The sequence below is a fragment of the Tiliqua scincoides genome, chromosome 4 (genome assembly GCF_035046505.1).
Source record: "Tiliqua scincoides isolate rTilSci1 chromosome 4, rTilSci1.hap2, whole genome shotgun sequence".
In the NCBI taxonomy this organism is placed as follows: Eukaryota; Metazoa; Chordata; class Lepidosauria; order Squamata; family Scincidae; genus Tiliqua; species Tiliqua scincoides.
Window position 1 is genome coordinate 108936061 of NC_089824.1, and position 27992 is coordinate 108964052.

The 27992-nt window shown below is 42.6% G+C and overlaps 1 protein-coding gene across 2 annotated transcripts in view; it reads left to right on the forward strand.

Moving 5' to 3' along the window:
- The window catches only part of PBX1 (PBX homeobox 1), a 260512-nt gene that overhangs the window by 193969 nt on the left and 38551 nt on the right, over positions 1 to 27992 (forward strand). For both annotated transcript variants that reach the window (XM_066623805.1, XM_066623806.1), the window contains exons 3-5: positions 10050 to 10294; positions 22320 to 22510; positions 26129 to 26264. In XM_066623805.1, the coding sequence (XP_066479902.1) occupies positions 10050 to 10294; positions 22320 to 22510; positions 26129 to 26264 (572 nt within the window). The remainder of the gene's footprint in view (positions 1 to 10049; positions 10295 to 22319; positions 22511 to 26128; positions 26265 to 27992) is intronic.

Here is a 27992-nt window from a genome sequence, read left to right on the forward strand (position 1 = left end):
ACATGGACAAGTCTGGCATGCATAATCGATATGAGGCACGACCCAGGGCCCTAGATTTCAGCAGTTTTGATTAGGCAGATCTCTGACATTCGTCTCTGGATATAAATGTGGTTAGCCAGGCTAATTTCTGTTATAGACATACCGATATTATTACTCTTTCTTTATTGTCATTATTTATTATTATTTTAATTTCATATCACATTTCCAGTGTCACAGTTTTGCCTCGTTGACCTTTTATAAGTGCCAGTTCAGATGCACAGCAAAGCTCTCAAGTAATGGAAAGGATTTGTGGCCAGACCATTATCATTTTCAAGCAATTTTCAGTATTTAATCCTTTGAGTCTGGAATGCATTTTTTTTTTAACTTAAATGTGCTTTCTGCCAAAAGTAATTGTATTATTCAGATATTCATATGGAACTAGGAAAAACAGGTTTTTGAAGTGATTTCATGATTGTGAACACATTATGTTGAAATAAGGTGATCACTTTTTTGAGATTGATCTGTGAGTTGGGGAAATAGAGACTTAAATCAGGAAGTTTAACCTTGAAAACTAGTATGGGTTCTGCTGGTCCACCTTGGTTGCTAGCTTGTACTTGCAGGTCTGCTTTCCATAACCTTTTCTCAGATGAAGACCAGAGCTATTTAATCCTGCAAGTTATAAATACTTCTGGCGTAATTTGAACAATCTTCTTCCTTGAACCCCGATATCTTGCTTAATTTTGTCTTTGGAAATTTTTCTTGGGAATTCACTCTCCCCCCTCCCCAAAATAACATAGGCAGTAGTAGAAAATCAAATCCTTCTGTAGCCGAATGTCTGAATTAAAGTATGAAATAATGACATTGATCTATTTAGCCCATATAAGGGAAGAAAGCCAAAATAGCATCTGTTTTGAGAAGAATGGTGGAGTTTTAAAACTTATTGGAATAAATATTGCACAGATGGAAAGTTTAGAATAGAATTTTGTGTTGGATGATATTTTGTGTATATAGCTGCATCAATTGCAAGAGAAAACCAAACCATTTTGAGGACATCATTAAATTGAGATCAAACCACCAAGTTTGAATGGGTGTGTGAGTGTGAGTGAGTGAGTGAAGGGTGAAGAGATGACATACCTCAGGGAAGTTTTATTGGGATAGGATCAAATGGAAAAGTTTCTGTGTGTGCCTTTTTTCTTGACGTAAATGATTTTGTGGCCACCTCACTAATCATAACTCCACCTTTTAATCACTGTTGATGGAGTCCCTGTGAGCCAAATGAAGATTCAAAGCTGAGTCCTACTTAATGTCCAGTGTTAAGTATGCTGCTACATCAATAAACTGGATGTTTGCTAATATGCTCTTCTATTGTTGATCTTCTGCTTCTGAAGTTGTTACTTTCAATTGGGTTTGGACAAGAGAATTTACTAGAGGATTGTGTCTTTTTTGTATGAAATTCAGAAGAATCTGCACCTGAAATATACCATTATTTAAAGATTCAGAGCAAATGTGAACATTTAGGTGCTTATAAGTTTCCATATCAGAAAAGGTGCTTCTTGTAGAACTGCAGCTGATAGACTAATCTTAAAAATCCAGTATTTTTATTCTTCAGTAGTTAATGTCAGTAATCCTTAGAAAGAACAGTTAAAAAAATAATAAATGGCATTTGTGTTTCCTATCTGTTCCCTGTCTAATTCTTTAGCTTAGTTTTTTCTTTCTCATTACCAATCATAGGGGCTCTTGAATATCACGGTACTTGGTAGGTCATTCAGCAACCAGCAAAGCTACGCTGTCCATCTTTGCTATTGGGTACCGAATGATGTTTCCAGAGGGCAGTCTGGCTGTGTATTTATTGTATTGGTTCTGCATAGCCCACTTACTTTGTGAATGTGCGTATTTGCAGGTACATGTATACTGCTTCAGATATTGACATCTGCAAATGCAGTCCTCTGTAGCACTGAGCAAAAGTAGGGAATGCAAAGTGAACACAAGCAGGTTCCAGATTTTAGTAGAAGAAGATGGAAAGTGGTAGGATCAAATGCTATACTCAAATGCTCCGAAAAATTAGCAAAGGAAATAGTGCACTGCCAGCACCAAAGACCGTTTTTTAAAAACTTACACAAAAATCATAGGTAATGCTTTTTTGACTAAGGAAAATGGGCTTCAATGATACATATATTCACACATACACACAAGGGTCACTAGGCAACTTCCTTGCCAACCAACCAACCAGGTAACCTAAACATGAAAACATAACCCCACTCACTTGAAGAGAAAATGCCATTATTACTTTATTATTTAAGAACTTTAAACCCCACTTTTCTCAAAGTTGTTCCAAAGCATCTTACAATTTGAAAATTAAAAATGACATTACACAGCATGCAGTTAAAATCCAACAACACACAGTTGAAAAAACAAAATCACAAATTGGAGGATCGAAACAATACAGGAGATAATTTACAGTCCACTAGCAAAGGCTTGCTGAAAAGAAAGGGCTTATGCAGAAGCCAGGATGGCACCAGCCCAGTACCCACAGGGCAAGGAATTCCTCAAAGCAAGGACTAGCAGTTAGAAGGGCAGAAGAACATGCAAAAAGGCCTCCCTGAACTATCAGGTGGGCAGATTCATCTTTTTAAGGAAGAAAGCCCTTAAAATACCTTGGTCCTAAGTTGTTTAGGGATTTAAAGGTGATAATCATCACTTTGAATCATACCCAGAAGCAAACCAGCAAACCCATGCAGCTGGTATAATAGGGGCATGACATGATCATATAACCCTGCACATATCAGAATTTTTTCAGCGCAATTTGTATCCATTGAAATTTCATCCAGGTCTCTAGAACAAATTTTGTTTTTACTTTCCAGTTATGGCCATTTCTAGACTTCAGAGGAGGGATAAGAAAGAGCTGTGGTTTCTAGTATGATATGTGAATGAATCAATTTCAGCCATTTTTCTAAAAAAAAAAAAATCCATGAAAATCAATATTGGAACACATTCTAATACTTTTAAAAGAATTCTTGAAATTGACAATGGTTTTCCCCACCTCTAGTCTGATGGAGCTCAATAACTTTGGAAAGCCTGTTAGCTGTCACCAGGCTTATTTGGACTTGCTGCAAATGGGGGTGGGGGAAATCCTGGAAAATTTCCCCAATGGGTTTGAAATAGTATTTCTGTGTGTTTCTTTGCCCCCCTCTCCCCGTCTGATAGTTCATATATTTTTCTTTTACTTTCCATAGTCAGGCCAACAGAGAAGTATTTAAAGATTCAAAACAATCACAGCCTGCATTTCAGAATGTTTCAAGGTCAAACTTAACCCCTTGTTTCTTCTAGATTCCCTCCTTTGCATCTCAGAGTCTGCAGTCCTCTGCACATCTACTCATACAAACCTGTACAAGTCTACTCAGAAGTCCCATTATAGCCAGTAGGGTTTACTTGCAGGTAAAAGTGGATAGGATTGTAGCCTTAGAGTCCAATCCTGAGCTCCATGCACTGGCTTACAGCCCGTGTGCATGGCACGTTTGCAAGCCCTAACACCAGGCAAGCACTGGTGCTAGCCCAGCACTGGCTGGGGAGTCACCCAGCCTCTGCCACTTGGTGGTTGGACGGACCGCTGAACAGTGGAGAGGTAAGCAGGGGCATGGGGGAGGCGGGGGGAGGCGTTCTGGGGAGGGGGGAGGTGGGCAGAGGGCAGGGAGAGGGTGAGGAGGAGGAGGAATGACGGGGAGGGGGGAAGAGGGAGGGGGAAGTGTGCCGGGGGAGGGAGGGAGCGTGGAGCTTTGCTCCACCGGATCCAAAGCCTCCGTGTTGGGCTTGTCACCCAATCAAGTAGATGAATCAAGTAGCCCCACTGTGGGGCTGCTGTGCTTAGCCAAGGAAGGGGACAAAGGTCCCCTTTTTCCAAGGTGCCGCAGGTGGCGGCAGTCATTTTCAGTGCCGCCGCAGCCGCGCACCCCAGGCAGCTCAGGTTTGGGCTGTTAGACATGGGCTGGTGGCTGTGTTTTCTCTCCACCCCCAGAATCATTTATTTCCCCTTCTACACCAAAGTGATCCCATGAGAAGACATATAAATGAACCTGTCATATTCTAAAAATTTTCAAGCAATGACACCTTTCCCTCTTTGCAATGCAAGCCCTTTTTCTGGATCAGTTCAGAATTTTCCTGAAGGCAAAGGACCTTGATCCATTTCAGAAATTATCTCACTCCAGTTGGAAGCTGGGGTTCCATCTTAAATTCTGCTTGAAGGATGGAGGTGGAAATTATCTCTTATCCCTAAATATCAAATATGGATATCCATTTGTTTCAACGGGGCACACCTCCAAAAAAGGATACAGTCCTTGGTTTCAAATGCGATTCTTACTTGGATTCTATGCAAAAGTTTGTGCATAAAAGCAACAGAATCCATAAATTAAAAAAACGGTTACTATTTGCATTTAATTGCAGTGTTAAATTGCTGGCAGTAATTCCTGTGTTTTGTACCTTTTGAATCTTCATAGATCTTCATAGACAGCTTTTTCACTTTTCAAAGAGAATCTGTAAAAAATCTATGGCGGGGAGCAAAATCCTTATGCTGACTTAAATGGCTTCAATTCCAAATCCACACAATCTAAGCATAGGGACATCTCGTAACTTGACTATGGTGACCTGAGATTAAAATTTTACACATTGCTAAATGTTTGTGTTTTGTTACCGCAAAATACAATTATTCACAGTCAGATATGATTGGTGATAGTCAGAGAATTCATTTTTCTCTGCCAAAACTCCAGAGTGGATCATGGAATCAGGGACAGCTTCCACAATTTGCTCCGCAACGCTCTTCTCATATTTGAACCTGTCCAATACAGTCTCGAATGTAGGCAGGGGAGCGATGACTTTCCCCCTCTTTCCTTCATCAAGTGCATATCTGCTGCTGCAATGAGGGATTTAAAAAAACAAAAAATCTGCATCTGAGCTTGTAAAATACTTTCCCCTCATGGAATTACTTGTTCACTGAGACTTCCCCAGATGGGAACGTATCTGTGCAGAAGCAATCCCACTAGGGGACAGTTTCAAAAGTTTTCATGTGTTCCAACAGCCGCACCACTCTCATTGCAGTGGAAGCCTAATTGTATTTTCAGGTTGACCTCGATGCTGCCAGAGTGCATTATGTCCTAGAACTATACCGGCAGTGCTTCCACCTACACCAGAAAACATGATTCTGGCTGCGATCCTGGGGAGGATGGAGTTCTCCCACATCCCTGGATGTGATCATCCAGTAATTGAAACACCTTCTGAAAAAGCCTTACCAATAGAAAGATAAGGCTCCTATAGAAAAGTCAGCCCTACCAATCAAAATGAATAACCAATTGAGGAATGTGATGCACATGTTTAAATTTGCAATATCCTATTGGATTCAGCTGTAATGTAGATGCAGTAGTACTTTTCTCAACAAAAGTAAGTCATACACAAAAAGAGCAGAGACATGTAAGGATTCTGATTAAATTCCTGGTTATTCCCACCATGAATCAGGTTTGTGTGGCACTTGGAAATCTGAATATAAAATACAACTTACTCCTATAATCATTGTAAGATCTTTTAAAACTCAGGTATTGTTACAAAATTATAAGCTGATCTGCCTCCACTGTAAACATGAAGGTTGTATAAACTGCCTTTCATCTGGTCTTGTCATGTGGAGAACATGATGCCCCCAATAACTAAGTGTCCCCTTGGATTGACCTCACATCCACCTTCCCTGTCACAGCCTCGTGGTTGACCTGCAAAAGCTGCGGACACAACCAGAACTGGCAACAGCCCACAGGGCCTGGCCAGCCACACATGGAGAGCATGGCGTTTTACTTAATGCAGATGTATTTTAACACTCTGGTTGCTACTTAACTCTTCTTGTGCCAACCATGGATAGTTCTGTTTGTCCCAGAATTGTGACCTTTGGCAGAATCTTTCTTTTTAGTTTTAACTCAGGCACGTACCACTATGGGACAAGAATGGAACTAGTACCCTCCTTCACCCTGTGAATGTTTTGCCCCCTCCTAGATGTCCCAGTCCCCATTTCTTTTTCCCCGTTCCCTTTCAGTTTCCTCATCTATACTTTCCTGAAATAAACAGCCATATTATATTTTCTGAGCAGTTACATATGTGTAGTCAATTGCATGTTTTTGTTCCATATCTTTGGGAAAAAAGTCTTGATATTGCTTTTATTCAAAGTAAATACCCTGTCAAGGCAATGTTTGGGGATATTTATTTATTATTATAAATAAATATAATTTATTATTATATTATAAATATAATAAATTATTATATAATGTATTATAAATATATAAATATTTATATATAATAATAAATTATTATTATAAAAATAATAATAAATATAATAAATAATAATTATATAATTATAAATTATTATATAATTTATTAATATTATAAATAAATATAATTTATTAATATTATAAATAAATATAATTTATTATTATTATTATTATTATTATTATTATTATTATTATTATTATTATTATTATTACTATTATTATTATTACCTTTGGCACATATGAGGGCTTTTTTCTTTTTCAATTTGATAGATCACAACTGAAATCTTTTCTCCACAGTCAGAGATGTTTAACTTCAGTTCCCACATATCTTTCAAGATTAAGCACTTATGTGAAGGAAATCCTTGGCCCCCACTAGTGTATGTGAATTATGTGTGCCATCAGGGTTTGTGGTTAAACACCTGATGTTTTAGAGAAAAGAGATAAGGGAAAATAATCTCAAAATTGTCTGTTAATTCCTTGTTCTTATGTTGGCAAGAAAGCCATGCCACTGTCATGAGCATCAGAGCCATCAGCAGAAATGGTCAGAGACCCCTGTGCATGACAGTGGCTTGCAGAAACCCTGCTGGAGCAGGGGGTTTGGTGGATGGGGTGAATAGAGGAGGAGTGGGGACAAGAAGCCGGCCAAACAGGGGTGGGAGAGGCAAGATCTCAGTGGCAGTGATGCTTGTTGAGATCCTGTGCCCCTTCTCTCACTCTGAATCGTCCCCTGGATCTCCTTGGACTTATGCCAGCTAAATAGCTGGTGTAGGTCTGAGGGCACCCATCGGAAGCCATGTGGAAAGGTAAGTATTTTTACTTACCTCTCCTTGAATGTCTAGTCACCCCCACTATAGCCTGCAATGCACAATTCATCAGCAGGGTATAGGGTTGGGCCATAAGAGACACTCCACTAATCCACCACCTCCAGTTCTCTTACTATGTAGCGCTGCTTTTCCAAATGTTCACTTTAGCTGCAATCCTATACACCAGTGGTTCTCAAACTGTTGGGTCGCGACCCACCAGTTTGTATAACGCTTCCTAGGATTGCGTCACTAAGGGAGGCAAGGGGGACTTTTTTTAGTTACTGTGTGTTAGGGCAAGCAGCAGGAGGTGAGGGGAGCCCTGCCCAGTCTTCCACAGGGCTCCCTGAGGCTTGGAATCTTTGGAAATAGCAAGTGCAAGCCGCTTCCAGTTTGCAAAGGCAGCCAGCAGGTGGCTTGCGCTTGCTGTTTCTGAAGATTCCAAGCCTCAGGCAGCCCTGAGGAGGGCTGTGCAGGGCTCCCCACAACTCCTACTGCTTGCCCTAACACACAGTAAGTGAAAGCTCCCCCTCACTCCCCATTAGCAATGTGATCCTGGGGATCGTGTTGCTGCCCTTGCCTCTCCCCTGCAAAGACTTACTTTGGGAGTAAAGCTCCCAAAAAGTTTGAGAACCACTGCTATAGCACTTTCTTGGAAGTAAATCCTAATAAACACAATGGGACACTTCTGAGTAGACATCCACAGGATTGTGCTGTTTGTTTATATAACCCCCCCCCCCACCTCTTGCTATCCTTTCTTTAGGAAATTCATTCCTATTGTTTGAAACAAATTGATTCCTTATTACAATAAATATATCTTATACACCTTCTTGAAGCTACTGTGGTAGGAAAGGCAGGTTTACATAGGTTAGGTTTACAACTTCATCTGAGTACATAAATGTCTCTATGACATATATTTAGGGTTTTTTCCCCCTCCAAGATTGGTTGTATGAAGGCATTCTTTGTTTCTTTTGTCCCTTAATTAGTAGATATATTATTAATCAGAGTTCTAAAATTTAATTCTGTATCTGTTTTTCTTTTACATATACATACTAAAAGAATTAAAAATTTAAAAAAAAGAGAGAGAGCTGACTGTTAGGAAACATTATGAATCAAGCAACAATATCAAGAAACACTTTGTGGTTAATAAATGAGAATTTGTTTCCATTTTTGGTTCGATAACATAGATTTGGATAGAGATAACTAGGAAACCCTATCTGTTTTTCCCCTGGAATAAGTTAGTTTATGCAGACTCAAAGAAAATGAGCAGGCAATGCAAAGCAAATGCACTATACGTAAGGTAAATTAAAGATGCAAATAGTGCTTCTAAAATGCTCTCAGTATGTTTGAGCTGTGAATTACCTGGTCTTGTTTCCAAAATGGAACTGATGCATTACATGCGCAGGTTGTTTCAGCTTTCAGTTATTTCATGTGTCCTCCCTCCCACATTATTTATGTGCACCAGAAAAGAGCAATCTTGATGTGATGGAGCATACAGTTGTATCCAAGTTATTTTTGTGTAGCAGATTAGCAAGGCGCATGAGCATATAAATGTCTCAGTAAAACAGAAACAAACAAACGATCAAATCAAGATACCGTTTTCACAGTGCAGGTTGGGCATCCCTTATCTGAAATGCTTGGGATCAGAAGCATTTTGGATGTCTGATTTTTTCGTATTTCAGAATACTTGCATATAATGAGAGTTATTTGGGATGGGGCCCAAGTCTAAACACAAAATTCATTTATGTTTCATATACACATAACCTGAAGGTAATTCTATACAATTTTTTTAAAAAATTTTGTGTATAAAACAAGGTTTGTGCATAAAACACAGCTTGTGATTTTCTTTCTTCAGGCAAAAAAAGTTTAAAAAAAAAGGTCATGTTGACACTCAAGAATGTTCCAGAGTATTTCAGAATACTCTATATTTCGGAATTTCAGATAAAGAGTGCTCAGCCTGCACAATATTAACACATACATTGGTATTATATTAGCTATATTTATAGTATATTAACATGTGCACAATATTAACACATGCATTGGTTCATTGGAAACAAAGCAGAGGATATAGTGCAGGTGAATTGAAAGATTGAAATCCAATTCTAGAATTAATTTTAGAAATTCTCCTAATTGAATTGAAATTCAGAGAAAGTAGACTGTACTCTCATTCCTTATGCAATATAAGAAAACATATAATTTATTTCACTGTGCAGATGCTTAGGGTACTATCCAGCCAAAACAAAGCACTTCTAAGACCCTTTGGTTTCAGTGGGTGATTGCTAAACATGTGCTTAACTCTCCCATCAAAGTTGATGGGAAATAAAAGGGCTTCTTTGGATAGATTGTTCTCATTCTACATTGTGTCGTTTTAGAACGGTTAGGTTGGCCTCTAGTGTTGTGCAGATTTCAGCAAATCTGCTTATCCCCATGGTTTTTATTGGCCAGATTTTCTGGCCCCTGACTCTGGTAAGTCTCAAATCCTATTTGGGTTTGGGGCAGTTTGGGGGGGGGGCATGACTTTAGAAATGCATAATTAGCATTGTCATCTTCCAATTTCAGCCCAGCAAAATGAATTCTTCCCTGATTTTCTGAGCACAAAGTGAAAGTGTGATGTTTCCCTTCCATTCTACTACAATCCATTTTGCCATTGAGTATCCCTAAGGGGTTTTTTAATGAGAAGAAAAGACGTTAAGGTCAGGACACTTGCACACCTTGGTTCAAAAGCAGTGCAAGACTAATAAAGGAGAACCTTCAGCAATATGCAGTAGGGTTGCGCAGTGTGTGATCCCTGGTATTGGTATAAGTGTGATCCTACTGGCATTCCATAGATGCGAGTATCTCTATATTCATTTCTGAAGTTTTGCTGAATAAGCTACTCCAAGACAAACACATCACTGCAGTCTGTCCCTAGAAGGAAGTTGCAGCTTTTGTTTCATGTTTTCATCTGCCCATTTCATTTTGTATCTTCTCACAGTGTTGAGTATTCGAGGTGCTCAGGAAGAGGAACCAACAGACCCACAGTTAATGCGGCTGGATAACATGCTCTTAGCGGAAGGGGTAGCAGGACCTGAGAAAGGAGGGGGTTCCGCAGCGGCGGCGGCAGCGGCAGCAGCGTCTGGAGGTGCTGGCTCAGACAATTCCGTGGAACATTCTGACTACAGGGCAAAACTCTCTCAGATTCGACAGATCTACCACACCGAGTTGGAGAAATATGAGCAGGTACCAGTCTTGTGCGTAGCAGTTCTCTAAACCACAGCAGATGCTTAGCTACGGTGTTGGACTGTCCAAATCTTAGTGTGGTCTTGTTGTGGATAAGATATTGAACTCAAGTCCTAATTCCACCTCATCCATTCAGCAGAATTGAACAGTAAAGCTTTTTCAGGCTGCTGGTGGGGAGGAGGTTACATATGAATGCTGCCCACAAAGTCCCTTGCACTGTAGAAAAAGAGCATATTGGGGAGGAGAGTTAAGCTAGGCTTTTGCAGTTTTGAGGGAGTTTTATGTATGGAGAGAATTCCAACAGGCACTCCTCCTACCCAGAGCCTAAAGTGCTACAGCACAGGAAAAGCTTCCCCAATTGAGTCTTGGATGTATAAACTGGATCTTAGGCAGTTATGGTCAATATACTGCATCTTATGAGAGGTGGTATGGTTTAATGGCACTCTAGGTTTACATCCCTGCTCAGCCATGCCACTCAGTGGGTGATCTTAGACCAATTACTATCTCTCAACCTTACCTATGTCCCAGGGTTATTGTGAAGAGAAAACAAGATAATCCCATGTATTATAATCCCCCTTGGAGGAAGAATGGAATGCAAATAAAAAAAAAAACAAGAATATAATATTACTTTACTTTCACAGGGCTGTTTTGAAGATGGCTTTGATGAGGCATTGTTAAGGCAAGCTGTATATGTGACTAAGATTGCAATCTTATAGGCAGAAAGATTCTGCACGGGGAAACAGATGGGTTATGTAATGTATGAATGAAGAGAAAATGTACACTGGTTTGGATCAGAATTTGTCAAATCATAAAAACAGATGACTAGATGGCATCAACCCTAAACATCAATATTATTAACAGTCATTGATAGCACAGTGAAACTCTTGGTCAGGTATTTGTTCCCTGGAGCTCAGAAATCTTCTGTCAAAAGAAATAAAATGGTTACAACTTTCCTCTGAACCCTCCGCATTCTTCTTTTGTCTTAATCTGGAAAGCCTGGGAGCAAAATCTGAAATTTGATCAAATTGTGTTTGACAGACAGACAGGCAGACAGGTAGTACAGCATTTCTCAAACTTTGGGTTGGGATCCACTAGGTGGGTCACAGGCCAATTTCAGTTGGGTCACGTAGCACCTAGCTCTGTCACCACTGAAAATACAGAGCGGAAAGAAGGTTCGGATATAAGGTTTGAATGGCTCAGATTTTTATGGTATGACAAATTAAAAACAAATCCAGAATTTAAAGATCATTATGTTAGACATGCATTGTTGAGAGTATGGAACAAATATAAAAATAGTTTTTATACAAAAATATAATTATGGGTCTCCGCCCAGGAAGCTTTCTTTGGTCATTGTATAGATTTGACAGAAACTTGGTTATTATATAGAAATTTAATAGTTTTACACAAGTGGAATACAGGATGAAGACAAGAGAGGAGTTACTAGAGGAATAATTTAGTAGCCAGTGGTTTCAATATATACAGCTTTTGGAGATATTCAAAATGGATAAGAAAATATATGCCTTTGAATATTGCATGACTCTATTAGTGCGCAATCCAAACCTGTGCTGGAGCAGGCAAGCCAGGAGGCTTGCGCTGCATGCAGTGCAGGTTCGTTGGGTTCAGCGGCTCAGCCATGGGCAAAGGGAAGCTCTTCCCCTTACCCCTGGGTAAGGGCTGCACACCCCTATGGGTGTCCTCAGACCTGCGCTACCTGGAGCTGGTGCAAGTCTGAGGAGAGCAGAGCAGCTGGAAGCTGCTCCATTCTCTCCAGAGATAGGGGTTGGGATCCAGCATAACCACCAGGTCCCAGCCCTGCCCCTGGCTCCCCACATGCCCACCCCCAGGGTCGCCCATCGCCCACCCCCCCCGCCCAGAAACGCCCATGCCCCCACACCTGCCTTTGCCGCTTGCATCAGTGTGGGAGCCACCTCAGAGGCTTCTGCCTGCCTCTGCGCGTCGGCGCATCTGAATGCGCCAATGCAGCTGCCACCCACGGAGGCACAAACATGCTTTACGGCATGTTTGCGACCCTCCAGGGCCTCCTATGCCAGCTTAACCGCCAGTTAGGATTGCACCCTTAGAGAGTCAACTCTGTTTAGAAGCAAAACAAACCATTACTAAAATGTATGTTATTTATTATTTAGAAAATGTTAAGGAATTTATGATACAATGGGTGAGAAATGTTGGCCATGAGATATTAATGGAGCAATGGGAAAGTTTGTGAACCAAAAGACTGAAATTTACATTAAATATAAAAAAGAGTATTTTTACAAAACAATGTATAGATGGTATATGACACCAGCTAGATTAGCAAAAATATACCTATATGAAAATATACCTAATAGACGCTGGAAGTGTAAGCAACAAGAAGGATCATTTTATCATATGTGGTGGACATGTACCAAAGCAAAAAAAAAAAAAAAAGGACTTTGATGCACCACCCAATGCAAATGATTCTTAAAGTGAACCTGCAAATGAAACCAGAAGCTTTTCTTTTGGGAATATTCAATGATTGGATTCAGAAAAATTTTGAAACTATATTTTTATATATGACTGCTGCGGCAAGAATACTGTATGTTAAGTATTGGAGAGTTCCAGGGGTACCTTCGTTTGAAGAATGGTGGGAAAAGATATTGGACTTAGTTGAAATGGACAAACTTACAATTTTTTTTAAAGAGAAGTCAGTAAAGACTTTTATGGACAATTGGAAATCATTCATGGACTTCCTATGTGCAAAGGGGAACATGAGTCTAATGAATTATGGATTTTATGAGTTGATAATTGACTGCCCAATCCTGAACAGTGCTCGCTGGCTTACCACCAGGGCATACTGTCACAAACATGCTATAAGTCATGTCTGCAGGCCCTATAGCTGGGCGAGCGTCGGTGGTAGCCCAGTGCAGGCTGGCGCTGGGCTAGCCCCAAGCGGCCACCGGAGCTCCACCACTGGAGTCATGTGGACTGCCAAGCAGCGGTGGGGTAAGTGGGGTCGTAGGGGGAGGCAGGGAGGAGGCGTTCCGAGAAGGGGGAGGTGGCGAGGAGGAGGCGTTCCAGGGAGGGGGCAGGTGGGGGGAGGGTGGGGAGCAGGTGCTCCAGAGGGAGGGAGTGGGGAGTGAGGGAGGCAGGATCACCCAACACAGAGACTCTTGATTCTCCGCCAACCTTTTGTTTGGTGGTGAATCGAGTATCCCCATTGCAGGGCTACTCTCTTTACCTGGGGGAAGGGAACGAAAGTCCCCTTCTCCCAAGGAGCCACCGGTGGCTGCCCAGAGCATGCACAATGTGACGGCAGCCATTTCCGGTGCCAGTGCAGCCCCACGCCCCAGGCAGCTCAGGATTGGGCTATGAGATATTGATAATTTTTTGTTGAAAACGTATTTTTGAAGTAGCCTATGATACCTAATATGATACCTAATATGTTATATAATTTTGTAGAAGAACAAAGTAATGTAGATTTAGAACTCTGCACTTGCCACACAACTTTCAATATCTACTTTCATTTTTACTTCTAATAAAAACAAAATAAAAAAGAACATAGAGTTGAAAATGCAGAGTATTTGCTGGGCTGGGCGGGTTCTCAGTGAGAGAGAGACATGGTATTTTCCTCTGAATATATCTGAACAGATGGGAAGATGAGACACTGGAAAGGGGAGAGGGCTGTGTGGTTGGAGAAAGTCCAAGTCTGTGTTCTGCTTTGACATCCAAGCTGGAATGTTTGAATTCCACACTATGCAAAAGAACTGCAGGAGCACGCTGTGTATGGAAGCCTTTGACTGATCACAGTTTAGGTTTGAAGCCTAAATTGATTATGTCACTTCTGACTATGACATCATTTCCAGATTAATGACATCACGTCTGTTGGGTCCCAACAGATTGTCATTCTAAAAACTGGGTTCCAGTGCTAAAAAGTTTGAGAACTACTGCTAAATATGCTTACTGTAAGATACTTTTATTGAGGGTAGTGGGACAGTTCTGAAAAAAACATGCATAGGATTGTGCTGTAATTTTTTTAAAAGTGTTTTAATCTCATAGATAAGAACTTAATCGTGATGATGATATTATGGCATAAGTTTGCATGGCACTTGACAGGGTAACCCATGCAATATTTTTTACATTGATTCCTGGTATGATATGTTGTAGTCCAGTATGTGACTATCAGCGCAATCCTAGAAGGTGCTTGGGCTGGTGCAAGTCCTTTGGGCTGGCCCAGGAGGGTCACAAACGTGCCATAAGGCATGTTTGCTCCTCCTTAGGATTCAGCAAAGCCAGTGCGTGGAGGCATGCTAGCCTGCAGAGGCTAAAATAAGCTTCTGTGCCAACAGAGTCTCTGAGTCTTGCATCAGCCGAGCTTGGCCTATGCAAGACTCTGGAATGGGCGGGGAGGAGGCAGGGAGGAGGTGGGAGGGAGGTGTTCCGGGGAGGGCGGGCAGTGGGCAGCCCCGGGGGCAGGTTGATAGGGAGCCGGGGGTGGGGCATTGACTCAGCCAGTATGCCACTCAAGTCACTCTGCTGTCCTTGGACTTGTGCCACCTCAGGAGAGGTGCCTCCTCAGACTTGGGTCCTCGTACTTGTGCCACCTCAGAAGTCCGAGGAGACCGATAGGGGCTAGGGTGCTTTATCCAGAGGTAAGGGGAAGTTTCCCCTTACCTCTGGCTGAGCCACTTTGGGCCCCTGGCCTACGCTGGATACAGCGCAAGCCTCTTGGCTTACCTGTTCCATCACAGGATAGGCTTGTGCCCTATGTCTTGCACTCTTTTGTGTATTTATCTTCATACAGTTCAGGATGAAGACAGAGCTCTTAGTTCCGACCTGTAGTGAGACCAGGCAAAAAAGAACATGGCAAGGTTTCTTCTCCCGCTGTCATGGAAGTGCTCAGTAATATCTTATAAGTGAAAGTTTTATTGCATCAAATTAGTAAATAAATTAGAGTTGTATCAAATACATATTGGGAGAACAAACATGCATAACAGGTTATTTCCCAAAAGTTTGTTTTAAAAATGAAACGTGCATTTCTAATAGTAAAAGCCTTTTCTGCCCAACACTGCATGTACACAACAGAGATCAAATTTTTACACCTCTGAGCTGGACAGAAATGGGTTAAATAGCAGGGTTATTGCAATTTTCTGAGTTACTGGCAAAGAGGTTCTTGAGTATGCTCTCTCTCTCTCTCTCTCTCATTTCATCCTCATGGTGGCAGCAGCAGACTATCGGTTTTTGGGGCCTGGCATGGAGCAGACCAGAAAAATTCCCCTCCAAGGTTTCCACCCCCAATCACATACTATGGGCTATCACCCTGAAGTTCTGCCCTTGAGTACAAGAGTTCTTCCATATGTGCATTGCTGCATAAAGTGCTGAATTGGGGCATCAGTCTTGGATTTTCTCCTCCAAAGTTCAGTCTGATGTCATCTGATTTCATTTTCATTCTCAAACACTTTTTAAACATTAACCAGGATAGATGAGAGCATCTATAAATCCAGTTTGCTACACCAAAAAAAGAAAAAAAAAAGTCTTCAAGTCAACCAATTGTCACTTCACAACATTGGGGGGAGAAAGCGTATGCATTGATTTGACTGGAAAACTCCCTCCTGCAGTGACAATCAGTTTAAGATACTAACTGAAAAACTCCATCTGACCTTTCCCATTTACAGTCAGATATTGATTATATATTGTAAATCCCTTCAGGTATAGTCCTCTCATTGCTGTTTAGACTTCACTGAAGAAGTTAGGGAGTACAGGGTTAGGAGATCACTTTGGTGCCATGACTAGGTAATATAGGCAGGCCCCTGTATCTGTGGGGGTTCAAATTCAGGGCCTCCCCCCCTCCCCGTGGAAAATGAAACCGTGGTCACAGGGGAATGCTATATAAATAGCATGTCCATTGCAAATACTTTTGTTTTACTGTCGTAGCATTTACAGAGCAGGTACTTCTTGCTTAATGTTTTTGCTGAACTGAAAAATTGAGCATGCAGGTAACAAGCCTGCACACTACAGAGAGACTAAGAGGAAGCAGAAACTCCTGCCTCCTGTTAGTGGATAAGTAAAACTGCGGACACCAGATCCGTGGATACTGTATATTGCCTGAGTTTCTCAGATCACACATGTATCTGTAGAGCATATTTTTATTTATTTTATGTATTTATATCCCACCTTTCCCATTCCAAAGCAAATGCCCAGGGAGGCTTACGAAGCTCCATAGTAGAGTACAAATGAGTTTTTACAATGATTGTTCTATGGGAAGCTTGTAGAACCCTTTTCTTCCAGATGAAATCCTTCATGGCGTAGTAGTCATTTCTGACATCAGGGTATGTCTTCTGAGCTTCTAGCAGAAGCAGTTTCAGTTTTTAGCAGCTCCCCCATAATGACTCATGGGGATCTTTCCTGGGACCTATGCAATAAGGCTTTACCTTTGGACTTTGCAGACCTGCAGAACCCTAGATTTTGGAGCAAAGGGAACAGGACAGGTTTGTTATTCCACAAGCAATAATAAGGAAGGAACTATTTCTGGAAGTGATTCATCGTCTTGAATTCCAATTCAGGTCTTTCAGTTGGTTCTCTCTAATTAGAAATAGTGATGAGCTGATTTCTCTCTTACTCAAAAGGCTGGATGGCACACAATTTACTTTCTGTCCTCTAACAAAGAAGAGCCAAGATTAAAAGGAAAAAGATGAGCATTAATCAGCCATTTGGTCCTTGGCAGATCTTTCCCTGGCAGCCTCATCTAGTCCAAGGTTCTTGTTATCTTCATACAACAGTTTTCACTTCTACTAAAGAGTCTTCAAAGGGCTCTTATGCTGCCCTAGCCTAGTTAAGAGGTACCCAACCAGCAACAGGTGGAAGCAAAAACAGAAAATGATGGATGTTATTGCAGGTGCGGTGAGCTGCTTCTGGTAGTCTCATGGTCCTAGAAATGCATGGGGAGAGCAGACCAGCTAGTATGGCTCACTTGTGCAGCAGGCCCAATTTTATCTGGGACAACGGTTTCCAGACTGTGAGTCCGGGACCCACCAGTGGGTCATGACCAATTCTTGTTGAGTCATGAAACTGACCGGGCAGTTCAAACTATGTGCATCAAGGGTTAAACAAGCTGCTACTTGGGGTGGGGAGCACTGCTGTGAGGAGCACTGCTGCCCAATCACAATTATAGTCACACCCATTGGCATTTATGCATCGGGCAGCAGCCTCTAGGGCCTCTAAAAAGTTGGAGAACCACACTGATCTAGAACTTGAAAACTCTCCACTTTCCATATTTTTAGTCTTTACTTTTTGCATAAATCTCCTGCTCTCCAGTGCACCGTCCAGCCCAGTTGAGTGAAGTACTCACGCACCTGACTGTTTGATATGGCAAGCAAAGAAATTTACTTTACAAAACCTCTCTCAAATTAGTGTTGTGTGGTCACTTGTCAAGAGCTGGGCCCCCAGAAACTGGGCGTATGAGCTGCTGGCAGCATGATGCATTCAGCACACTTAATTTCAGCTATTACCTGCTTGCCCTTTCATGTCAGGGATCTTGATGCACTTTACATCTCTGTGGCTTTAATTATTATCATTGTTATCAGACGTGCGAAAAACTTGCTGGAGGCCTGGTGTCATGTCTTGTACTTAGAACGAGGTGATTTGTGTCAGACCAAAAACACAGATAGCTAATCCACTCTTGTAAGTCATTGGCTGCCAAAGTTTTGGCTAGTTTGGATAGCAACTGATTTGGGGCTTGCTAACGGAGGAAGCCAGTGAGGTGGAGTGGAATCAAGGAAGCAATTGACGTTGCTGAAGGGAACTTGCCCTTACTGGTGGGTGTTTGTTGGAGGCAACCGAGGTGGAAAGGGTGAAAAGCTCCTGTCCCTCTCATTGGCATTTGCTTGCAGTTTGTTGCTTTCTATTTCACAGGTCGTTGATGGTCACTGATCCATCTCGCAACTTCAACCCCTTTCCTGGAAGTTAAACCCCTTAGCCCAGGGGTATCAAACATAAGGGCCACGGGCCAAATGTGGCTCCTGGAAGCAATTTATCAGTCTCCTGTTGTAATTGGGCTCTTCCAGTGTGATAATTGGGCTCTCTCGTATCTTGAAAATATGAACAAGATTTGCACACTTTCTCTTCTGTCATTTGTAGCTAACAAGTTTCTATGTTAGAACAAAGCACTTATTTCTGGCCATCATCTGCTTAATGATGTCACTCTATGCTGAATGATGTCACTTCCGGCCCTCAGCAGGCACCATGAATACTAACTTAGGCTCTCTGTATGAAACGAGTTTGACATCCCTGCCTTAGCCTATTTCAGTGCATCATCCACAGGGAGTGCCGGTGATAGCCAGCCCAGCAGCGCACCTATTCCCCTTGGCTCCCTGTTGGAGAATTCCTTTGAACCTATCCCCTCTTAGACTCTGAGCTCTTTTAGCACAGGGCCTGTTTATTTATTTGTTTCGCTAGGTAAACTGCTTTGTGATTTTTTTTTTCTATAGGCAGTGGAATATGGTGGTAGAATCCGGAGATAGTAGAGAGGATTGCATCACTTCAGGCTGCTGTCAATGTGGACAGAGTGAAGAATTTTTGAACTCCCCTCCATATAAGACATCCCCTAGCAACTAAATAAAAACACCTCACCCTTTAGGAAGAAATGTTCCAGCCCAGCATGCTCCATGCTGTTTGTTTTGCTCGAGCATCAAAAAATATGACAGAGACAGAAATGGTGCAGCCCTGCCTACCATTTCAAAATCCTGTTGCCTCATTCTGCTGCATGATTAGATCAGACCCAATTGTGTTGAGGGGCGAAATAGACTGCCAGTTTAGCATAGTCTTCTCCTGAGTCAGATCATTGGTATAACTAGTTGAATACTGTCCTCTCTGGCTGGCAGTAGCTCTCTGAAGATCTCACTCAGAGTTCTTACCTCTGCCTGCCACCTGAAAGCCAATTACCTGAGAGCCATCTGAGAGAGATGTCAAATATCAAGTCCGAGGCTTTCTGCATACAAATAAAATATAGCCATTGAAATAGTTGCTTAAAAGCTTATTTTGTGATGGCTCCTAAACACATGGGAAGGAAGTGTTCAGTGGTACTCCCAATAGCATGGTAAGGGGAGCATTACTTCCCACACTTCTCAGAATTTCTCAGTAGATGCAAGAGAAATTCACTGAACTTACTGCTTAGTCAGAAGCAAAAGACCCCTATTTTTATACATGGATAAAGGTAGTCAATGCACTTTTTTTCAAATTAAAACTTGAACAGGTTTGCTTGTAGAGTATGTAACTGCTGCCCAACTTCAGAGGATGCCCTATGTTTCCACGTGGTGCTTTGCACATTCTGAGTCACCTCTTGCATGCATATTTTGGATTCTCAGAAGCCTTTCTTTATAGAATGAGTCTGTTTCACATCACATGCTAATGTGCCCTGATGCACAATCTGGGTATTACTGTTTGTACAGACTCGTGTACAGACTTTAGCCTCATTCTCACTGTGTCCAGGCTGCACCACCTTACGAGTGCAGGAAGGGTGAACTCAAGATAGAATATTCATGTCATGGAGAAGGTCCTAGCCTAACTTCTCCCTGACATGTTAGTTTTTTGGATGTAGGTATCTTTTTCATGGAAGTGAGTTCCTTCACAGAATATAGAGGCTCCTAATCCAGCCCCCTGCCTATAGCAGGAAATCCTCCTGGAGCAAGTGCCTATCAAGCCTCTTCTTAAAGATTTCTTAAAGGAAGAATTCATCTCCTCCCACATTCTGTACAGCCCAGATACAAGTTTCACTGTTGCTTCTCTGAAACCCTGCCTTGCTCTGGGGAAGACATCAGTAGCATAAAGCCAGTCCCCTGTGAGCACAGAAGTTGTGCCATACCTTGTGGTCTGCTGGTAGGTTGCTTTGTAGAGTTTCATGGTGTAGATTCTCCCACACTTACAGCTCCTTGTGATGCATTATGTGGCAAATATTTTTCTACAGTTATTTGTTTTGCTAGGTAAACTGCTTTGTGATTTGTTTTCTAAAGGCAGTAGAATATGATAGTGGAATCATGAGAATCTTGCATTACAGAAGAATGTTAGTAAGCTAGAGAAGTTGTTCGTCTGACTGCAACTGGTAAGAACTGGAGGCAGGATACTAATTTAGAATTAGACTTTGGGCACAATCCTAACCTGTGCTGGAGCAGGCAAGCCAGGAGGCTTGCGCTGCATCCAACACAGGTTTGTTGTCTGCAGCGGCTCAGCCACGGGCAAGGGGAAGTTCTTCCCCTTACCTGTGGGTAAGGGCTGCGCGCCCCAATGGGTCTTTTCGGACCTGCGCTACCTCTGTAGGTAGCGCAAGTCCAAGGAGAACAGAGCAACTGGAAGCTGCTCCGTTCACCCCGGGGATGGGGGTTGGGATCCGGCATAACTGCCGGGTCCCAGTCCCGCCCCCGGCTGCCAGCACGCCCACTCACGGGCCCGCCCTCCCCCTGCCGAGAAACGCCCCCTCCTGCCCCCTCCCCATGCCCCCCATGCCTACCTTTGCTGCTTGTGTTGGCGCGCTTGCACCGACACAAGCAGCAGCGTGGGAGCCGTGGCGGAGGCTTCTGCCTCTGTGCGTGCATTGGCGCATTTGAATGCGCTGATGCGGCTCCTGCCTAAGGCAGCGCAAACGTGCTTTACGGCACATTTGCGACACCTTCGGGGCTCCTATACCAGCATAAGTGTCGGTTAGGATTGCACCCTAAGTTTGATAAAATAAGGCAGATAGCAGAAAAATATCTTATCTGATGTGCAAATCTTGCATTGTTCTGTCTCTTTCCATCAGATCAAAACCAGAGTCTCAAGGAGAGTATTACTTAAATTAATGTACACGACACGAAGGCTTTATTTATCTTATTTTCATCCTACTTTCCAGTGTCTGTTTATTAAGTAGCAGAAACATTTTGCTCTCCAAGCCTTTCTATAAATTCTTGATGGTAACACTGAGCTGTTATTGTAGCCGCCTTTTCAGGAAGGTGGTCATTCCAGCACTTGGCAAAAGGAGACAAGACAATTGGTTCATCTCCATTATGGATACCCCCCCCCCACCCCGGTGCATAAATGGGTGCCACATAAGGAAGTTGTGGCAATCCAACCGGTCTTATTTCTGATCTTGATATTGAACTTCCATTGGTGCTGATACTTATCCTGGACCTGCGTTATGTTGGATTAACTTTCCATTGGAAAACAATTACTGGTGCCCGTACAAGTTCTTTTACCATCTAGTCAGAGTGGCTGAATGCTGAAACTCCTGTAAAAGCTCTGTGAAAGTTAAGCAGTAATGATTCAATATGTGTTCAGATGCACAATCATTGTGTAGAATGGCAATATCTAAATTTGGGTGCACATCTGAATACATTAAAAGCAATGGAGTGGACAAGTTGTCATCTGCATTTGAATGCATATTCCCATGTGCATCTGATTTTGGAGTTATTTGTTTGCCCAATGGCTCAGTGATACATGTTAGGTCTTGCTTTGTTTTTGTTTTTATGTGTCACTGTTTAATGTTAAAAGTAATGTTTTTAGTGCTTTGATGTTTTTTCTTCTTACCTGTAATGATACTTTGTACTTTATTATGGAGCTTTGTAAGCTGCCTTGGGCATTTGCTTCAACATGGCAAAGTCAGGATGTAAATTTCTCTAATAAATAATAATAAATAAATTCTAAAAATCTGAGACTGCCCATGAATTTCAGTAGCTACCTAAGGGCATAATCCTAACCCCTTATGTCAGTGCTTTCCAGCACTGGCATAGCGGTGCCAAAGGGACATGTGCTGCATCCTGCAGTTGGGTGGCACTCATGGAAGCCTCCTCAAAGTAAGGGAATGTTTGTTCCCTTATCTCAGAGCTGCATTGCCCTTTATGTCAGTGCTGGAAAGCACTGACATAAGGGGTTAGGATTGTGCCCTAAGACTGTAGGGCAAAAAAGCAAACTGTAGGGCAAAATAAAAGGGCAAGTTTTGCGTAAGCATGTGCTGCAGTATTTGTACACCATCCAGTGACACCTCTGGTCCTAAGGGTCCTTCTTTTGGTTCCTCTTGTTGTCCCAGGCATGCAACGAGTTCACCACTCACGTCATGAACCTGCTGCGAGAGCAGAGCAGGACCCGGCCCATCTCGCCCAAGGAGATCGAGCGGATGGTCAGCATTATCCACCGCAAATTCAGCTCCATCCAGATGCAGCTCAAACAGAGCACATGTGAAGCCGTCATGATCCTGCGCTCCCGATTTCTTGACGCACGGTGAGCTTTAGCTCAGGCATGTAAATGGCCACTTGTAGCCTGTGGCAAGTGAGAATCTCATCCAGGTGGCTAGGAAGGAAGGTTTTGTAAACTGGAAGAGTTGGCTCCTTCTTTTATTTTATTCTCTTTCAGGATGTCTGTGCCACTGACAACTAACATTTATATGTGTAGAAAGGTGAGCTAACAACATTTGGGGAGTTTCGTTTCTAAACTTAATTTTAAGGTTACTCTTTTTTTTTTCCCTAGGAAAAAAATGGGTCATTTGAAGTGTTCATATTTGAGTATCAAGCCAATTGTTATAAAAGCAAAGAGGCGAAATGTTAAGGTTAGGAGATATGTGAGCTGCAGAATTATTTTTAAACATAAAAGCTGATATAAAACAAGATCTGGAACTTGCAACTAACTTAGGGCCAAATCCTATCCAATTTTCCAGTGACAGTGCAGCTGAGCCAGAATGCATGCAGTGCATTCTGTGGTGGCAAGGCAGTCACAGATGCCTCTTCATGTTATGGTTTGTTCTCTTACCTTGGGGCTGCATTGCGGCTGTACCGGCACTGGAAAGTTGGATAGGATTGGGCCCTTAATCATCAGAGCTGGGGCTGAAAAAGCAAAACGTGGGGAAAAAATCTCTGGTGGTTCCTTTATAATTGATTGAATTAGAAGCGTTTAGACTAAGCATTATATGATTAAAATAAATTTGGCCCATTTTGGAGAATGGTTTAATTTGTTCCATAAGTAATCAAGTTTGCTTATCTCCGTTGTAGTCAAAATACTAGTTGTCTGAGCCTTGTGCAGCGCAATCTTATCTGGTGCTGGAACAGGCAGGCCAGGAGGCCTGCACTGCATCCAGCGCAAGATTGGGGCCAGAAGTTGCTCTATGGAAGCAAGGGGAAACTCTTCCCCTTACCCCTGGGTAAGCCACCACTGCCCCAATGGGTCTCCTCAGACTTGTGCCATCTCAGGAGCCGCTCTGCGCGGCTCGGGGAACAGGATTCCAGCATAACTGTTGGGTTCCAGCCCCGCCTTCCACTCCCCACCCACCCACCCCCTGGAACGCCCTCTGCCTGCCCTCCCCCCACCCTGGAACATCTCCCTCCTGCCTCCTCCCCGCCATCTCCAGACCCGCCAAGCTTGGCTTGAGCTTGGCTGACATAACCTTCCTTCCCTGCGTTGCACGGAGGCTGGATGCAGCCTCCATGGGCTGGCACACATCCCTGCGCTGGCCCAACCGACTCCCAAGGAGGCACAAATGTGGTTTATGGCACGTTTGCGACCCTCCTGCAGCAGATAGTTAGGATTGCTTCCTTAGGATTGCGTCTGCTACAATGGAATTGGTCTATTTTTATTTTAATGTGACAGGAAGCTCTCTTGTAAACAAATTCAACTAGAGGAGACAAGGCTAAAGCTTGACAAGAAAAGCTAAAGAGATAACACAATTTAAAATACAGTTTTAGGATCAAACTACACAATGTTAACTACATCACTGTGTAGTTAGTCTTGGGTTTATTTATCAGTAGCAGCTATGCACAGCTGCAATTTCAATCAGGACTGCAGCAAGAAGATAAGGCATATTTGATCCTTTACTTCCACACAACATTCCTGCCAAAAAATGCTTCCCTGTTGTAGCAAATGGCACTGTTGTGGTTAAGCCACTGCTTGCACTTTAAGCTGTGATGCTGTGCAGCTTCGCAGCTCAAGGCCAAGCTCTGCACAACCTGGAAGTCCATCTGGAACCACCACTGGGCTGCTGTGTAATGGCAGATGTGTGGACCCCTTAATGGGAATATTAGCTGTTTGGGGAGGGGATTTTTTGTGGGAAAATATCCCCTACCTCTGTGCCATGATCCCTGTGAGGCTGTCAAATAAACATAAGCCCCTAAACTTCCCATGCTATATTTAACACTTGTTTGGCCCTTTTAGTTTAACCCCAAAGGCACATCCACTTAGTGCTTTTGTTTGAGTTGGAGATCATTCACTGCATTCATTTCCTTTTGTTCACATATGCCAAAGCTTTTGTTCCTGCTTTTCCCCTCCCACTCACACTGCTAGCCATGAATGACTATGGCTGTACACACAACTGACTTCCCATTGTTTGTTTGGGGGGCTGGTACCTGTCTCTCGCGAAGATCCCTCCCACCTCGTAGTGTCCTCTAGTATCCAGATGGAAGCGAAGGTACCTGCTGCATACTTGAATGTGCAGTGCTGAGTCAGGCCTCTGGCTTCGAGCCCTCATCTCTCACCTGAGGACTGTAGCTAAAGATATTCATAGGTCTTTGTGTGATGGAGTTGCAGGAAGGGATTGAGAGCCACATTGCACATTTGAGTTAGATGAATCCTGATCAGAGGGAAAAAATACTTCAACTTAATTGAGGGAAAGCCTAAGAATACGAGGATGAGCAAAGTCTTGAGATAGGACAACAATATCGCAAACCTTGTTTACAGTAAAATGAGATCGTGGAATCCTGAGGTAGAAGAGAAAAAACATACCCACTTCAGCTAAAAGAAGGAGATGCCATTTTTGGTTGCTCTTCCATCTAGTAATTCTCTGGGAGTAGATAACTAGCTCATCAGGGAGAAAAGTTCTAGGACAACCCTCTTATTCCTGTGTTAGTGAATTTCTCCTTTACAGAAGAGAGCACTAGCTAGCCTCCCTACAATGTTTGCTTACCTTTCAGCGTGCAGCCCATGCCACCTGCTTTTCCAGCTTGTTTGTCGGCCTGGCAAGCAAGTGATTGGAATTATAAAAGCCACTTGGAATGGGCAGATGAAAGGAGCCAGGCACTGGAAAGCTGTTTAAAGACAACAAGAGAATCAATATTTAGCTTAAGAGTCTCATTTGCCCTGAAAGCTACAAAGGAGAGAGAGCCTGCAACTGAAAACAGCAGAAGCAGTCCTTAACTGGCAAGAGATTTTTGATTGAATCCCCCACTTTTTTAAAGGCTAAAGGCAGCTGCCCATTTGGACTGGGATTGTGGCATGGGGTGAATGGAGTTGGTTACCCATTCCCCCATGCCACTTTTGTAATTAAAATCCCCACAGACATGTTATTTGTTCACCAGAGATCTCTTGCCTAGTCTGCAAGTGGGGGAAACCAAATAAATGTTAGGTGCAAATAGATAAGACTTTCTTACAATTTTTTTTTAAATGAAAAGCAGCCCTATCAGGGAAATCTACCATTGGGAGTAGCATAACAAGGCTGGTGGACAGGAGGGGCACAACCCCTCCCTCGATAACTATTTTTCCACTCAAAATTGCTCCCCAGCTTAGGAGATGCAACCTGGAGAGGGCAATTTTGATCAGGAATGTGACCCATGGGAAAAGAATTAAGCATTTCATCATCATTTGCTGCTTTTCCAATAAAATCCACAAGTTCCCAGGGCTCTTTTTCTTTAAAAAGGACATTGAGAGAAAGTTATACGCATCTGCATGTGATGTCCTGTTCAACCCTTTGTTAAGTGCAGTCCAACAAAGGCCTTGAGCACAGTTCCATTTCTCTGAATAATGGACGGTCTAATAACACATTGTGGCTGATGTGGGACCTGGTGACTGTGGGCTATCCCTTTAAAAATATTGCTCATGATCAGTGATGCTGGTTCTTTTTAATTTTTTTGTGACCAGGCGGAAGAGAAGAAATTTCAACAAGCAGGCTACAGAAATTCTCAATGAGTATTTCTATTCCCACCTCAGCAACCCTTACCCCAGTGAGGAAGCCAAAGAGGAACTAGCCAAGAAATGTGGCATCACAGTATCACAGGTAAGGGATCTAGATACCTGGTCAGCATTAACTGGAATATCAAGATGGAGGCAGCTGAGTGGGAGGGAGAAAGTCGCAGAATTTTGAGGAGCAAGAAATGATTTGCTGAGTGAGAAATCAGAGGATTGTATCTGAAAAATGTGTGACTCCTCCCAACCACTAGTAAATATGTAGTGCACAATTTGGCAGTGACGCCCTATTGACTTGACCAGGGCTCCATGTGAACATAGAGCTCATCTTAAGTACTCAGAAGTCTTTTCTAGTGCTCAGGTTTCCAAGGCAGGCAAGTGGAAAGGATTCACTGAATGTAGAAAGCTTGCATTGTAATTCCTCTGGTATTTGCTGTTGAATAAAACACACCTTCACACCACTTTCTATGCCGCCACATACTTTCTATATTCTGTTCTTATTAAAGTGCCAAGTGTGTAGTTCACTACTTGCGTCTGGGTTGCAAAACTCCTGCCAACTCAACTGTTTGTCATCAACATACTTTTGATTGAAGGTCCTCTATTTGTCTGGCCCTACTTTGCTGTTCTACAGAATGGATGATAAATTCACAGTGGAAATTGTGCTGCCCTCCAGTTCTTGACAAAACCTTCTTTGATAAGAAAGTTGCTGAAACAGGCTGAAACTAAGCAGATTTGCATAATACAGAATATGATGGTTTGACTTATATTAGCAGATTTAGTAAAACATTCAAGTCTCGTTGGGTGATGATTGGGAGGAATTGAAATATTTAAAGAAATTTGATCAAATCCAGTATGCTGATTCCTCTTATAATCAGTCAATTGGTGTATATTTTTGAGTGCTGTGGTCAAGCCATATCCCTTTTTTGAAACTTTTGCTATTGACCTGATGAACATCATATAATCTAGGTGAGGCTTCCCAAAGAAGAAAAAAAGTGATACTCCAGTGTAATTTTGTAGGAGGAGGAAGGGTCTTTCTGAAAATTGCAGTCAGTAGGAAAGTCAAGAGGGTCATGTTCACACTAGACTACACCAAATTTCATCTTATTGTTTTGGTGCCCATTCACAAAGAGCCCAGTCCTAATCAACTTAGGGCATAACAGAAACCTGGTGGAATGCGGAAAATCAGTGGGATACCACAATCCCGGGCTATAAACTCTACAGGAGGGACAGGGAGGGACGTGTTGGAGATGGGGTGCCCCTTTACGTTAAGGAAGGGATAGAATCTAGCAAAGTAGAGATTGAAAGTGGGTCCGACTCCACCATAGAATCTCTGTGGGTTAAATTACCAGGCCTGAGGAGCGATGTAATACTGGGGGCATACTATCGTCCTCCAGACCAGAAACTGGAAGGGGACCTTGAAATGAGGAAACGGATCAGGGAGGTGACAAGGAAGGACAGGGACAGGGTTGTAATCATGGGGAACTTCAATTATCCTCATATTGACTGGGTCAATTTGTGTTCTGGTCACGAAAAGGAGACCGGATCCCTTGACATGCTAAATTACTGCCTTAGAGCAGCTAGTCATGGAGCCCACCAGAGGACAGGTGACTCTGGATTTAATATTGTGCGGTACTCAGGACCTGGTTAGAGATGTCAGTGTTCCTGAGCCATTGGGGAACAGTGATCATGCTGCGATCCATTTCGATGTGCACGTCGGGGGAAGAATACCGGGCAAATCTCTCACAAAAACCCTTGACTTCCGACGACCGGACTTCCCTCAAATGAGGAGGCTGGTTAGAAGGAGGTTGAAAGGGAAGGT